The sequence below is a fragment of the Stenella coeruleoalba genome (genome assembly GCF_951394435.1).
Source record: "Stenella coeruleoalba genome assembly, chromosome: 7".
NCBI classification, from domain to species: Eukaryota; Metazoa; Chordata; class Mammalia; order Artiodactyla; family Delphinidae; genus Stenella; species Stenella coeruleoalba.
This window is the reverse complement of record NC_137153.1, coordinates 10547169-10561336: the sequence shown is the minus strand read 5'-3', so window position 1 is coordinate 10561336 and position 14168 is coordinate 10547169. Positions and strand designations below refer to the sequence as shown.

Below are 14168 nucleotides of genomic sequence, written 5' to 3'. Positions count from 1 at the left end.
TACAGACTAAAAGTGAAGGGAAGGAAAAGATATTCCATGCAAATTGGTAACTAAAAGAAAGCTGGAGTAGCAATTCTCATATCAGACGAAATAAACTTTAAAATAAACACTATTACAAGAGACAAAGAAGGACACTACATGATGGTCAAGGGATCAATCCAAGAAGAAGATATAACAATTGTAAATATTTATGCACCCAACATAGGAGCACCTCAGTGTGTAAGGCAAATGCTACCAGCCTAAAAGGAGAAATCGACAGTAACACAATCACAATAGGGGACTTTAACACCCCACTTTCACCAAGGGACAGATCATCGAAAAGGAAAATAAATAAGGAAACACAAGCTTTAAATGATACATTAAACAAGATGGAGTTAATTGATATTTATAGGACATTCCATCCAAGAACAACAGAATACACATTCTTCTCAAGTGCTCATGGAACATTCTCCAGGATAGATCATATCTTGGGTCACAAATCAAGCCTTGATAAATTTTAGAAAATTGAAATCATATCAAGTATGTTTTCTGCCCACAGTACTATGAGACTAGATATCAGTTACAGGGGAAAATCTGTAAAAAATACAAACACATGGAGGCTAAACAATACACTACTTAATAACCAAGAGATCACTGAAGAAAACAAAGAGGAAATCAAAAAATACCTAGAGACAAATGACAATGAAAACATGATGACCCAAAACCTATGGGATGCAGCTAAAGCAGTTCTAAGAGGGAAGTTTATAGTAATACAATCCTACCTCAAGAAACAAGAAACATCTCAAATAAACAACCTAACCTTACACCTAGAGCAATTAGAGAAAGAACCAAAAAAAAAACACCAAAGTTAGCAGAAGGAAAGAAATCATAAAGATCAGCTCAGAAATAAATGGAAAAGAAATGAAGGAAACAATAACAAAGGTCAATAAAACTAAAAGCTGGTTCTTTGAGAAGAAAACAAAATTGATAAACCATTAGCCACACTCATCAACAAAAAAAGGAAGACTCATCAATACACTTAGAAATGGAAAAGGAGAAGTAACACTTGACACTGCAGAAATACAGAGGATCATGAGAGATTACTACAAGCAACTCTGTGCCAATAAAATGGACGATGTGGAAGAAATGGACAAATTCTTAGGAAAGCACAACCTTCCAAGACTGAACCAGAAAGAAATAGAAAATATAATCAGACCAATCCCAAGCACTGAAATTGAGACTGTGATTAAAAATCTTCCAAAAAACAAAAGCGCAGGACTCGATGGCTTCACAGGTAAATTCTATCAAGCATTTAGAGAAGAGGTAACACCTATCCTTCTCAAACTCTTCCCAAATATAGCAGAGGGAGGAACACTCCCAAACTCATTCTACAAGGCCACCATCACCCTGATACCAAAACCAGACAGTGGTGTCACAGAGAAAGAAAACCACGGGCCAGTATCACTGATGAACATAGTGATATAGATGCAAAAATCCTCAACAAAATACTAGCAAGCAGAGTCCAACAGCACATTAAAAGGATCATACACCATAATCAAGTGGGGTTTATCCCAAATATGCAAGGATTCTTCAATGTAAGCAAATCAATTAATGTGATACACCATATTAACAAACTGAAGAATAAAAACCGTATGATCATCTCAGTAGATGCAGAAAAAGCTTTTGACAAAATTCAACACCCATTTATGAAACAACCCTCCAGAAAGTTGGCCTAGAGGGAACTTATCTCATCATAATAAAGGCCATATATTACAAACCCACAGGCAACATTGTTCTCAATGGTGAAAAACTGAAACCATTTCCACTAAGATCAGGAACAAGACAAGGTTGTCCATTCTCACCACTGTTATTCAACATAGTTTTGTAAGTTTTAGCCATAGCAGTCAAAGAAGAAAAAGAAATAAAAGGAATCCAAATCGGAAAAGAAGTAAAGCTGTCAGTGTTTCAGATCACATAGTACTATACGTAGAGAATCCTAAAGATGCTACCAGAAAACTACTAGAGCCAATCAATGAATTTGGTAAAGTAGTAAGATACAAAATGCACAGATTTCTTGCATTCCTCTACACTAATAATGAAAAATCAGAAAGAGAAATTAAGGAAACACTCCCATTTACCACTGCAACAAAAAGAATAAAATACGTAGGAATAAACCTACCTAACTAAGGAGACAAAAGACCTATATGCAGGAAATTTTCAGGCACTGATGAAAGAAGTTAAAGGTGATACAAACAGATGGTGAGATATACCATGTTCTTGGATTGGAAGAATAAACATTGTGAAAATACCTCTACTACCCAGTGCAGCCTACAGATTCAGTGCAATCCCAATCAAACTACCAGTGGCATTTTTCACAGAACTAGAAGAAAAATATTCACAATTTGTATGGAAACACAAAAGACCCTGAATAGCCAAAGCAATCTTGAGAAAGGAAAACGGAGCTGGAGGAATCAGGCTGCCTGACTTCAGACTCTAGTACAAAGCTACAGTAATCAAGACAGTGCGGTCCTGGCACAAAACCAGAAAGATAGATCAATGGAACAGGATAGAAAGCCCAGAGATGAATCCACACACGTAGGGTCACCTTATTTTTGATAAAGTAGGCAAGAATATACAATGGAGAAAAGACAACCTCTTCAATAAATGGTGCTGGGAAAACTGGACAGCTACATTTAAAAGAATCAAAGTAGAACACTCCCTAACACCATACGCAAAAATTAACTCAAAATGGATAAAAACCTAAATGTAAGGCCAGACACTATAAAACTCTTGGAGGAAAACATAGGCAGAACACTCTGTGACATAAATTACAGCAAGATCCTTTTTGACTCATCTCCTTGAGAAATGATAATATAAACAAATGGGACTTAATGAAACTTAAAAGCTTTTGCACACCAAAGGAAATCATACACAAGACGAAAAGACAACCCTCAGGATGGAGAAAATATTTGCAAGTGAAGCAACTGACAAAGGATTAATCTCCAGATTTTACAAGCAGGTCATGCAGCTCAATATCAAAAAAACAACCCAATCCAAAAATGTGCAGAAGACCTAAATAGACATTTCTCCAAAGAAGATATACAGATTGCCAACAAACACATGAAAGGATGCTCAACATCACTAATCGTTAGAGAAATGGAAATCCAAAGTATAATGAGGTATCACCTCACCCTGGTCAGAATGGCCATCGTCCAAAAATCTACAAACAATAAATGCTGGAGAGGGTGTGGAGGAAAGGGAACCCTCTTGCACTGTTGGTGGGAATGTAAACTGATACAGCCACTATGGAGAACAGTATGAAGGTTCCTTAGAAAATGAAAAATAGAAATACCATATGAGCCAGCAATCCCACTACTGGGCATATACCCTGAGAAAACCATAATTCAAAAGGAGTCATGTACCACAATGTTCACTGCAGCGCTATTTACAATAGCCAGAGCATGGAATGAACCTCTATTTACAATACCAAAGCATGGAATGAACCTAAGTGTCCATTGTCAGATGAATGGATAAAGAAGATATGGCACATATATATAATGCAATATTACTCAGCCATAAAAAGAAACGAAATTGAGTTATTTGTAGTGAGGTGGATGGACCTAGAGTCTGTCATACCGAGTGAAGTAATTCAGAAAGAGAAAAACAAATACCATATGCTAACACATATATATGGAATCTAAAAAAAGAAAAAAAGGTTCTGTAGAACCTACGGAAAGGACTGGAATAAAGACGCAGACATAGAGAATGGACTTGAGGACACCATGGGGCGGGGAGGGGAATCTGGGAGGAAGTGAGAGAGTGCCTTGGACTTATATATACTAGCAAATGTAAAACAGATAGCTAATTGGAAGCAGCCACATAGCACAGGGAGATCAGCGCGGTGCTTTGTGGCCACCTAGAGGGGTGAGATAGGGAGGGTGGTCGGAGACACAAGAGGGAGGAGATCTGGAGATATATGTACATGTGTAGCTGATTGACTTTTTATAAAGCAGAAACTAACCATTGTAAAGCAGTTACACGCCGATAAAGATGTTTTAAAAAACCAAACAAACACCTTATCTACACCGTCAGGCAGCTGGCCAGGTTTGACCTGAGGATTGTAGTTTGCTGACTCTTGTAGAGTTCTTCAACACTAAGTTGTTCATTTTGAGAAGATTGTTTTTTCACTTCTTTTAAAAAAATGATTCCCTTATTGTCCTTGTAAAACATAATTTTTGGTACATAAAAAAGCATATATGTAATATATATGTGTAAACTATCAAGCAAATAACCCAGCAGGTAGAACACTAAGTTCTATCTGTGTACTATTCCCTAATCTAGGGATTGGCGGGTGTTTTTCTGTAAAGGGCCAGATTGTAAATATCTTAGCGTTTTCAAACCATAAGATCTCTGTCATAACTACTAACTATGCATTGTAGCAAAGTAGTAACGATAGACACTGTGTAAATGAGTGAGCACGGCTGACTTTCAGTAAAACTTACTTAGGGACTGAAATCTGGATTTCATATAATTTTTATGTGGTCATGAAATACTCGCTTCATTTTTTTGACCATTTAAAAATGTGCAAAACCATTCTTAGCTTATGAAACATAAAAAACAGGTGGTGGGCTGAATTTGGCCTCTGAACCATAGTTTGTCAACCCCTGTCTTGACTGTGCCTCTGTCTTCTCCCAGAGGTGACCATTATCTTGAATTTTGGATATATCATTCCTATGGATTTTTTTTAAATGCTTTTTCCTCTTACATATATGTGTCTGAATGATGTCTTGTTCTGTTTTGCCTATTTTTGAGCATTATAAAAATTACATCATACTGTATATAGATTAGGACTTGCCTTTTTTCATTCGTCATTATTTTTCTAAGATTCATTTACGTAGTTGGGTTTAGCTGTATAATATTCTGTTGTATGAATATACTGCAGTTAATTCACCTGACAGTAGGTATTTAGGTTGAATCTAGTTTCTGCTTTGAACTAGTTTCTGTTTTTGTTTTTCTAAGATTCATTTACATAGTTGGGTTTAGCTGTATAATATTCTGTTGTATGAATATACCGCAGTTAATTCACCTGACAGTAGGTATTTAGGTTGAATCTAGTTTTTGCTTTGAACTAGTTTCTGTTCCTGGTACACATATACAAGAATTTCCTTGGTTATCTGTTTTCTTCTGTTGAATGATTTAACAGAACACTTAAGAATTTTATAAAAAATGATGAAACAGTATTATTTACCTTGAGAAATGTTATTGTCTTACTTCCTCATCTTAAATCATTCTTTATTTATTTACATTAATGGAAAAATGCCTTTAAAATGTGCAGTGAAGTGTTAAATATTTATTCACTCATTTTTTTAGTATTACACAAACATTTATTGACTAATATATTAGGTTCTGTGCCAGCAAGAGAACTTAAACAGTAAAGGAGATAGACAATTAAACCAAAAATTAAGTAATAAATGACAGCTGTTTATTGAAAGCTTACTATGCTAGACATTATGTTAAACAATTTATGTGCATTATCTCTGTATTAGTCTACTAGAGCTGCTGTAACAAAATTCCACAATCTGAATGTCTTACACAACAGAAATTTATTACCTCACAGTCTGGAGGGTAGAAGTGAGAGATCAGCATGTCAGCAGGGTTTGTTCCTTCTGAGGGTTGTGAGAAGAATCCGCTCCCTGTCCTCTGGTGGTTGCCTGGCTATCTTTAGCATTCCTTGACATGTAGAGTCATCACCCCAGCCTCTCCCTTCATTTTACATGGTGTTTTACCTGTACAGGCGTGTGTCTCCAAATTTCCCCTTTTTTCTAAGGACACCAGTTATACTAGATTGGAGCCCACCCTCATGATCTCTTTTAACTTGATAAAGATCTTGTCTCCAACTAAGGTCACATTCTGAGGTACTAGAGGTTAGAACTTAAGCATATGAATTCTGGGGGAATACAGTTCAACCCAGAAAGCTCTCTATTAGTCTTTACAGCAATCCCAGGTAACTCTGTGGAACCTTAATATACAGTTGAATCTTGAACAGTGCGGGGATGAGGGCATCAACCCGCCTTGCTGTTGAAAATCTGTATATAACTTAAGCCTACCCTCCACCTACCCTCCATATACATGGTTCCTCCAAGTCATGTCTGCAGCTCTGCATCCATGGATTCAACAACCGCAGATTGTGTAGGATTGTAGTATGTTTACTATTGAAAAACATCTGAGTATAAGTGGGTCTCACAGTTCAAATCCGTATTATTTAAGGGTCAACTGTACTGGTCTTATCGTAGAGCGTATTGCAGTGCAGAAACCCTAGCTGCTAAAAAATGACTTCTGCATTGTACCAGGACAAGATGGCATGGACTCAGTTTTCCCTGCTCTTCCCGCCTAAATACAGTTAAATACTCTGGAAGTAACATCTCCTGTATATCATGGACTGGGTGTTGGACATGCCTGAAATCCAGATCCACCATTGACATAGACAAAAATACAAAGAAACCAAACAAACAAAAAAAAACCCAGAAAATCCTCTCAGTTGCCAACGTACTAGGAAAGAACCCCAATATGTGCCACAGGGGGATCCTGGTGAGTGATTTAAACTGTGGTCAGCAGTGAAGCCCCAGGGTGTCCCTACCCCATCCCACAACTGGAGCATCAGCAGGTGACTTGGAGGGCAGTTTGACCCACCAGTGGCAACAAAGCCCTGGACCGTCCTGGTCTACTCAACAACTGGTACATGGGCAGGTGATCCATCTATCCATAGCAGAAGTTGCTACAAAGCTGTGTCCCCATTCTGTCCACCTAATGACAAGGAGACCAGGCCCAGGGGCATCTGCCCCTCACCCCCACCCTCAGGAGATCTTCAGTAACAGCAGGTGACCCAGGGAAGCAACTTCATCCTCATAGAATAACAGCAGAACGGACTGAGCAGGACCTCCATCAGCACCAGAACAACAAAGCAGACCAGATTAACATTACAAGAGTTCAGAAGGCCAAACTGTCATTGGAGTGAAGCCCCACAACAGTAGGCCAGGACCTAAGTGGCCTGCTCAAACAGAACATGTAAATAGGATCAAGAGTCTTCTAACATAACACCTAAAATATTCAGGATACAATAAAAAAATCACTTGTCATACCAGGAACCAGGAAAACCACAACTTGACATTGAGCTGACCTAGGGCCAGTGGAATACTGGAACTATCTGACAAAGATTTTCAAGCTGCTTTAAACAAATACTTCAACAAGCAATTAGGAATTCTTTGGAATGAAAAAAGGAGAAAATCTCATTGAAGGATTAGTAGTTATAAAAAGAACCAATTGGCGGTTATATAATTGAAAAATATAATAACCAAAATTTAAAATTCACTGGGTAGAATCAGTAGTAGAGTGGAGCTGATGGAGATATAATCACTGAACTTGAAGGCAGATCAGTTGAATTTACTCAATCTGATTAACAGAAAAAAGACTGAAAAAAGTTATCAGAGTCTTAAGGATTTATGGGACAATAATAAAAGATTTAACATTTGTATCATTGGAGCCCAAAGGATAATAGAAAGAGCATGGGAGTGTAAAAAGTATTTGAAGAAATAATAACTGAAAACTTTCCACATTTGGTGAAAGACAAATTTAAAGCTTCAAGAAGCTGAGCAAACCCTGAAATAGGATACACTTAAAGAAATCTTCACTTAGGAATATTAAATTTCTGAAAGTAAAAGACAAAGAAAACAAATCTTAAAATAGCCAGAGAGAAATGACACATTAGATATGAAGGACTACCAATTGGAACAACACCAAATTTCTCATCTGAAACCGTGGAGGCCAGAAAGAAGTGGCATAAAAATTTTCAAGTGCTGAAAGAAAAGAACTGTCAACCCTGAATCCTATATTTGATGAAACCATCCTTCAGGAATGAAGGGGAAATAAAGACATTCTCAAACGAAATAAGCTAAAAGAATTTATTGTTAACGTAGCAAACAGAATTACTAGGGAGAAAGAGAGACATTACATAATAACAAAAGAATCAGTCCAATAAGAAGTTATCGCAATCCTTAATGGGTGTATACCAAACAACCAAACTTCAAAATATATAAAACTAATAGAGCTGAAAGGAGAAATAAACAAATCCACAAGTATAGTTGGGGACTTGAATACAGTGATTGATAGAACTGCTAGTCAGAAATGAGCAAGGGTATAGAATAGCTAAACACCACCACAGGCCACCAAGATCTAATTTACATCCTATCCAACAATAGCAGAATACATTATTTTTTCAAGTGCCCACGGACCATTCACCAAGATAGACCATATGCTGGATCATAAAACAAATCTTAACTAATTTAGAAGAATTAAAGTTATATGACATATATTCTTTGAACATAATTGAATCAAACTAGAAATCAATAATAGATGACAAGAAAATCTACAAACACTTGAAAGTTAAAAATACTTCTAAATAATACAGAGACAAAGAGGAAATCTAAAAGGAAAGTTAAAAATACAAAGAATGAATGAAAATACACACATCACATATCAAAATAAGTGAGATGCAGCTAAAGCACTGCTGTGAGGGAAATTTATAGCACTAAAGGCTTACATTAGAAAAGAAAAGTCTCAAATCCGTAGTCTAAGTTCCTATCTGAAGATGCTAGAAAAAGAAGAGCAAGATAGACCCAAAGCAAGCAGGATGAGGGAAATCATTAAGAGTAGAAGTCAGTGAAATTGAAAACAGGAACACTTCTGAGAAATGTAATGAAACAAAAAATTGGTTCTTAGAAAAAAAATGAATGAAATTGATAAAGCTCTAGCAAGATTGATAAAAAGAAAGAGATGACACAAATCACCAATATCAGGAATGAAACAGGATATCACTACAGATCTTATAGTGAGTAAAAAGATGACAACTTTACACTCATAAGTTAAACAGCCTAGAAGAAATGCACCAACTATTTGAAAACCACGAACTACCAGAACTTAGCCAAATTGAAATAGATATCTTCTATAGTCCTGTAACTATTTTTAAAATTGAACTTTTGATTAAAAACTGAAAAGGAATAAATCTCCAGGCCTTAGTGGTTTCACTGGAGAATTTTACCAAACACAGAAAGCATTAACATCAATTTGATAAAATGATACCGTCTCTTTCAGGCTGTCAGAGCAGAAGGAACACTTCCCAACTCATTTTGAGGCCTGTATTACCGTGATACCAAAACTGTACAAATACAGCACAAAAAAGAAAACCACAGACTAATATCTCATTGACTTAAATGCAGAAATTCTCAACAAATTTTAGCAAATTGAATCCAACCACAACCAAGTGGGATTTAGTCTGGAAACCCAAGTCTGTTTCAGTATTAGAAAATCAATGAGGGGCTTCCCTGGTGGTGCAGTGGTTGAGAGTCCGCCTGCCAATGCAGGGGCCACGGGTTCGTGCCCCGGTTTGGGAAGATCCCACATGCCGCGGAGCGGCTGGGCCCGTGAGCCATGGCCACTGAGCCTGCGCATCCGGAGCCTGTGCTCCACAATGGGAGAGGCCACAACAGTGAGAGGCCCGCGTACCACAAAAAAAAAAAAAAAAAATTCAGTGAGATCCACCATATCAACAGGCTAAAGAAGAAAAATCATGTGATCATAACAATGGATGCAGAAAATGTTTTGACAGAATTCAACATCATAATAAATAAAAACTATCAGTAAGTAGAAAGCAAGGGGAATGTCCTCCACCTCATTATAGTCATCTGTAAACAAACTTACACCTAACTTAATACTTACAGGTAGAGGACTGAATGCTCTCCCTCTACAGTCTGGAAAAGGACAAGGAAGTTAGCTCTCACCACTGTTAATCAACATACTGCTGGCAGTTTTGGTTACTGCAGTAAGGAAAGAAAAAGAAAGAAAAGACATACAAATTTGAAAAGAAGGAATGAAACTATTGCTATTTCCAGTTGACATGATTATCTGCATAGAATATCTGAAGGACTCAACCAAAACACTCCTAGAACTAAAAAATGAATTTATTATTGTTATAAAAGTGTAAGGTCACTTCACAAAAATCAACTGATTTCTATACATTGACAATGAACAAGTGGAAACATATTTAAAAAAACGCAATACCATTTACAATTGCTCCAAAAAAAATGAACAAAAGTATAATAAAACATGCAGGATTTGTGCAATTAAAATGACAAAATCTTGATGAAATTGAAGATTTAAATATTTGGAGAATCATACCATGTTCATTAATTGGAAGACTCAAGGTAATGAAAATGGCAAGTATTCTTAAATTGTTTTACTAATAATTGTAATTCTTAGTAAACCCTCAGAAACATTTTTTTATAGACAAGCTTATTTTTAAAATTTATATAGACAGAGAAAGGCCTTAAAATAGCCAAACAATTCTGAAGAAGACTGAAGTGGGAAGAATGACTCTTCCTGGTGTCACAGCTTGCTTGTAGCTGCAGTGGTCGAAGCAGTATAGTGCTAGTGGAAGGACAGGCACATAGGTCAGTGGAACAGTGTGAGGAACCCAGAAGTAAATTCACACCAATATGCCCTGCTAATTCTTGACAAAGAAGCAAGAGCAGTTCAGTGGGGGAGGGATTGCCTTTTCAGCATTAGTGCTGGAGAAATTGGACATCCACCTGTAGGCAAAAATATGAACCTTGACCTAAACCTCACACGTAATATAAGTAACTCAATACAGATCATGCACTCTAATGTAAAACATAAAATTGTAAAACTTAGAGAAAAAGAAGAAAATTTCAAGACCTAGGACTAGACGAAGAGTGCTTAGACTTAACACCAAAAGCACAATCCATAAAAGAAAAACTTGATAAATTGGACTTCATGAGAATTTAAAACTTTTGCTCTGCAAAAGACTCTGTTAAGAGGAAGAATATACAAGTTACAGATTGGGGGAAAATATTTGTAAACCCCATGTTTAACAAACGACTTGTATCTAGAACATATAAAAACCCACCAAAACTCAACATTAAAAATATGAAGAGTCCAGTTAGAAAATGGGCAAAAGACAATCTAAACATTTCATTGAAGAGGACGAATGGCAGACACAGATGTCAGATAAACACATGAAAAGATGTTCAACATCATTAGCCATCTGGGGAATGCAAATTAAAACCACAGTAGTATATCACTACCCATCCATCAGAATGGCTCAAATAAAAATTGTGATAAAACCAAATGCTGGCGAGGATGTGGAAAAAGTGGGTGACCGTAACATTGCTAGTAGGGATGTTAAATGATACAGCCACTTTGCAAAACTGTTTGGCAGTCCCTTTTAAAACTACAAATGGATGTGTCACACCAAGAGCAGGTAATGCTGCGCTCTTGGGCATTTGTCCCAGAGAAGACAAAACTTATTTTCACTAAGAAACTTAATACATGCATGTTCTTAGCAACTTTGTTCTTGTGGGTTTTTTTGTTTTGTTTTGTTTTGTGGTACGCGGGCCTCTCACCGCTGTGGCCTCTCCCGTTGCAGAGCACAGGCTCTGGACGCGCAGGCTCAGTGGCCATGGCTTATGGGCCCAGCCGCTCTGCGGCATGTGGGATCCTCCCGGACCGGGGCACGAACCCGCGTTCCCTGCATCGGCAGGCGGACTCTCAACCACTGCGCCACCAGGGAAGCCCAGCAACTTTGTTCTTAATAGCCAAAACTGTGAAACCCCAGTGTCCTTCATAGGGTGAATGAATGAACAAATTATGGTACTTCCATACTATAGTCTGCTGCTCAGCACTGAGATGGAACAGGCCATTCAGTCATGCGTCCAGTGTCTTGGATGGACTCCAGGGAAGTAATACCAAGTGAAAACAGTCAACCTCAGAAGGATGCATACTGCGTGATTCCATACATATATATAGAACTTGTGAAATATAATTGTAGGCGTGGGGAACAGATTGGTAGTTGACGGGCAGAGATGGGAGCAGTGAATGTGGCTATCAAGTGACATAGTAATGGTACAGTTAAGTATCTTGATTTGATGGTGGTCACATAAGGCTATGCGTGTGATAAAATTGTACTGATGGAGATACAGAAACGGGAGCACTTGTAACTGGTGAAATGTCTGGTTCGTGCAGTGCCAGCTTCCCAGTGTGTATAGGTACCACAGTTATGCAGGACGATACAGTTGGGAGCGGGTGGGTGAAGGATACATGGGACCTCCCTGTACATTACTTCTCACCTTTCTGTTGTTATCTATAATATTTCAAACTAAAATGGTTAAATTCCTACATAGGCATAGAAGGAAGTCTGGAGGAGAACACTGAAACTGTAAGTTTCTCAGATGGTAGAATTACGAATGATTTGTATTTTCTTTGTTTCATACGTTTTCAACAGTGAACATATATGATTTTTATGAGAGAAAAAAATACTGACATAAGCTAAATGGATTCAATGAAAACTAATTTCCAATGGAAATGTTCATTGCAAAATTTGCTCAAAAGAGTCCATTTGAATTACGAACTTGGAGGGCATTGGTAGCCTTGCAAGATTTTCAGAGTCACAGTGGGATCAGAACACAGAGTGTAGAAGATTTAAAAATAAATGGGAAGCAGGTAAGAGCAGGGAAATATAAAAAGTACGCATCGGCAATCCGACAGAAAGACGTGAGAAGGGGAAGTGGGACGAGGATTTTTCAGTTGGGAGGCTCTTGATCCACAGCTGGTGCCGCAGGAAGAGAAAGTGGGTAATTATGAGTAATTTCTAATGAGAAGATCATTCCATGCTTATGATAAACCATGTTAGTTGGCGTGTGGTTGGGCAGGTCATTTGCAGTCCAGGACCAGGGCGTGCCCGGGTGCAGGGAGTTGGCGCTCATGTTATTCCCTGTCGTGTGCGTGTGTGTGTGTGCACGTGTGTGTTTACTGTGTAAGCGAACATGTAGCAATGATGGGCCTTTGTAGAGGAAGATTTTGATTTGGGGTTTAGCTAACCTCCAAAGCAGTTTTAAAAAACATGTTGACTTAAATGGCTAATAAAAAGGTAGCTGGTCTCTATTTGAATAATTACATTTGGGATTTAATTGCTTCCTTCTGTTCTCACTGAATGTGTTGGTTAAATCGCCAAAGGAGAATGCCAGCGTCTTTAATCAGTTTATCAGCTAATCGTTTAGACTTGATCAGTATTTGCCACCAGAAGTAGTGGCGCCGGGCGGTCCCTAGGTAAGATGCTGCTGTAGCCTTAGTCGTTCTTTAACCTTAGTACATTAAATGATGCACAGGGCACCCTGCACAACCTGGCAGCTCTGTGCGAAGGCAGGCGCAGCTCTTCACGAGGAGGGAAGCCGAGAAGCAAAGAGGAAGAGGTACGCCTCCTGCATGCTCGCTGCCTCACGCCGTCACTTTGAGTTGATTGCCTTCCTTTCCTGCATGGTTTAAATTCCTAACAATGACTGGACGATCTTTAGGTCTGTAGGGACCTGTTAATATATTTTGACTGACATACTGTGTCATAATTTTGCCCCATAACTGTTATTCAGAATTCTGAGTTCAATTTCTTTTCTTTTGATAAAATTAAAAATTTGTTATTGTGTTGTTTTTCTTTTCAGAAACAAATTGATCTAGATTAAACACTTGAAAGCTAATATTACATTGCCATTAACCAGATTTCAAAACTTTTATTTCTTATATTCACATTAACACTTTTCTTTAAATAAAAAACATTTTAGCAATGAAAACGGTAGTGTTTTTTTTTTTTAATTAAAATGTTGCGTTTTTTTTCTCTTCGTAGGTTTATCTGGCAAGGCTGAGACAAATAAGACTGCAGAATTTCAATGAGCGCCAACAGATTAGAGCGAAGCTTCGTGGTGAAAAGGCAGGTTGAAAATCTTTTTCAAAAAGTAATTGAATGACATTATAATACACTGAGATTATGTGCCACTAACACAAAATAAAGTCTGATGAAGACAGTGAAGGTCAAAGACCAGAAAACTATACATAGTGTTGCAGTATATCATATTTATATGACTTAAAATTGATAAGACCTTTTGTTCCGGGGGGATTCTGAGAGGAAAGTGTGAGTGGTACCCATGGACATATAAAATGGTACGTTTTATATCTTTCTGTTCTGTCTTTTTTCTCAGTGTCCATAGGAGTTGACGGTTGTGGAGCGTTCAGTTGCAGCCATGAACGACTTGCCATTTTTCATTTTTAGATGTTAGTTTATTCATGTGAAG

At 37.7% G+C, this 14168-nt stretch overlaps 1 protein-coding gene across 7 annotated transcripts in view; it reads left to right on the top strand.

Annotated features, from left to right (window-relative positions):
• Positions 1 to 14168, top strand: part of NEK1 (NIMA related kinase 1) — a 233037-nt gene that overhangs the window by 134053 nt on the left and 84816 nt on the right. For 5 of the 7 annotated variants that reach the window (XM_079926984.1, XM_079926982.1, XM_079926986.1 and 2 more), the window contains one exon: positions 13724 to 13807. In XM_079926984.1, coding sequence (XP_079783110.1) covers positions 13724 to 13807 — 84 coding nt within the window. Of the gene's footprint in view, positions 1 to 13214; positions 13299 to 13723; positions 13812 to 14168 lie in introns of all 7 variants that reach the window. The other 2 variants (XM_079926987.1, XM_079926983.1) reach the window with 2 other exon arrangements.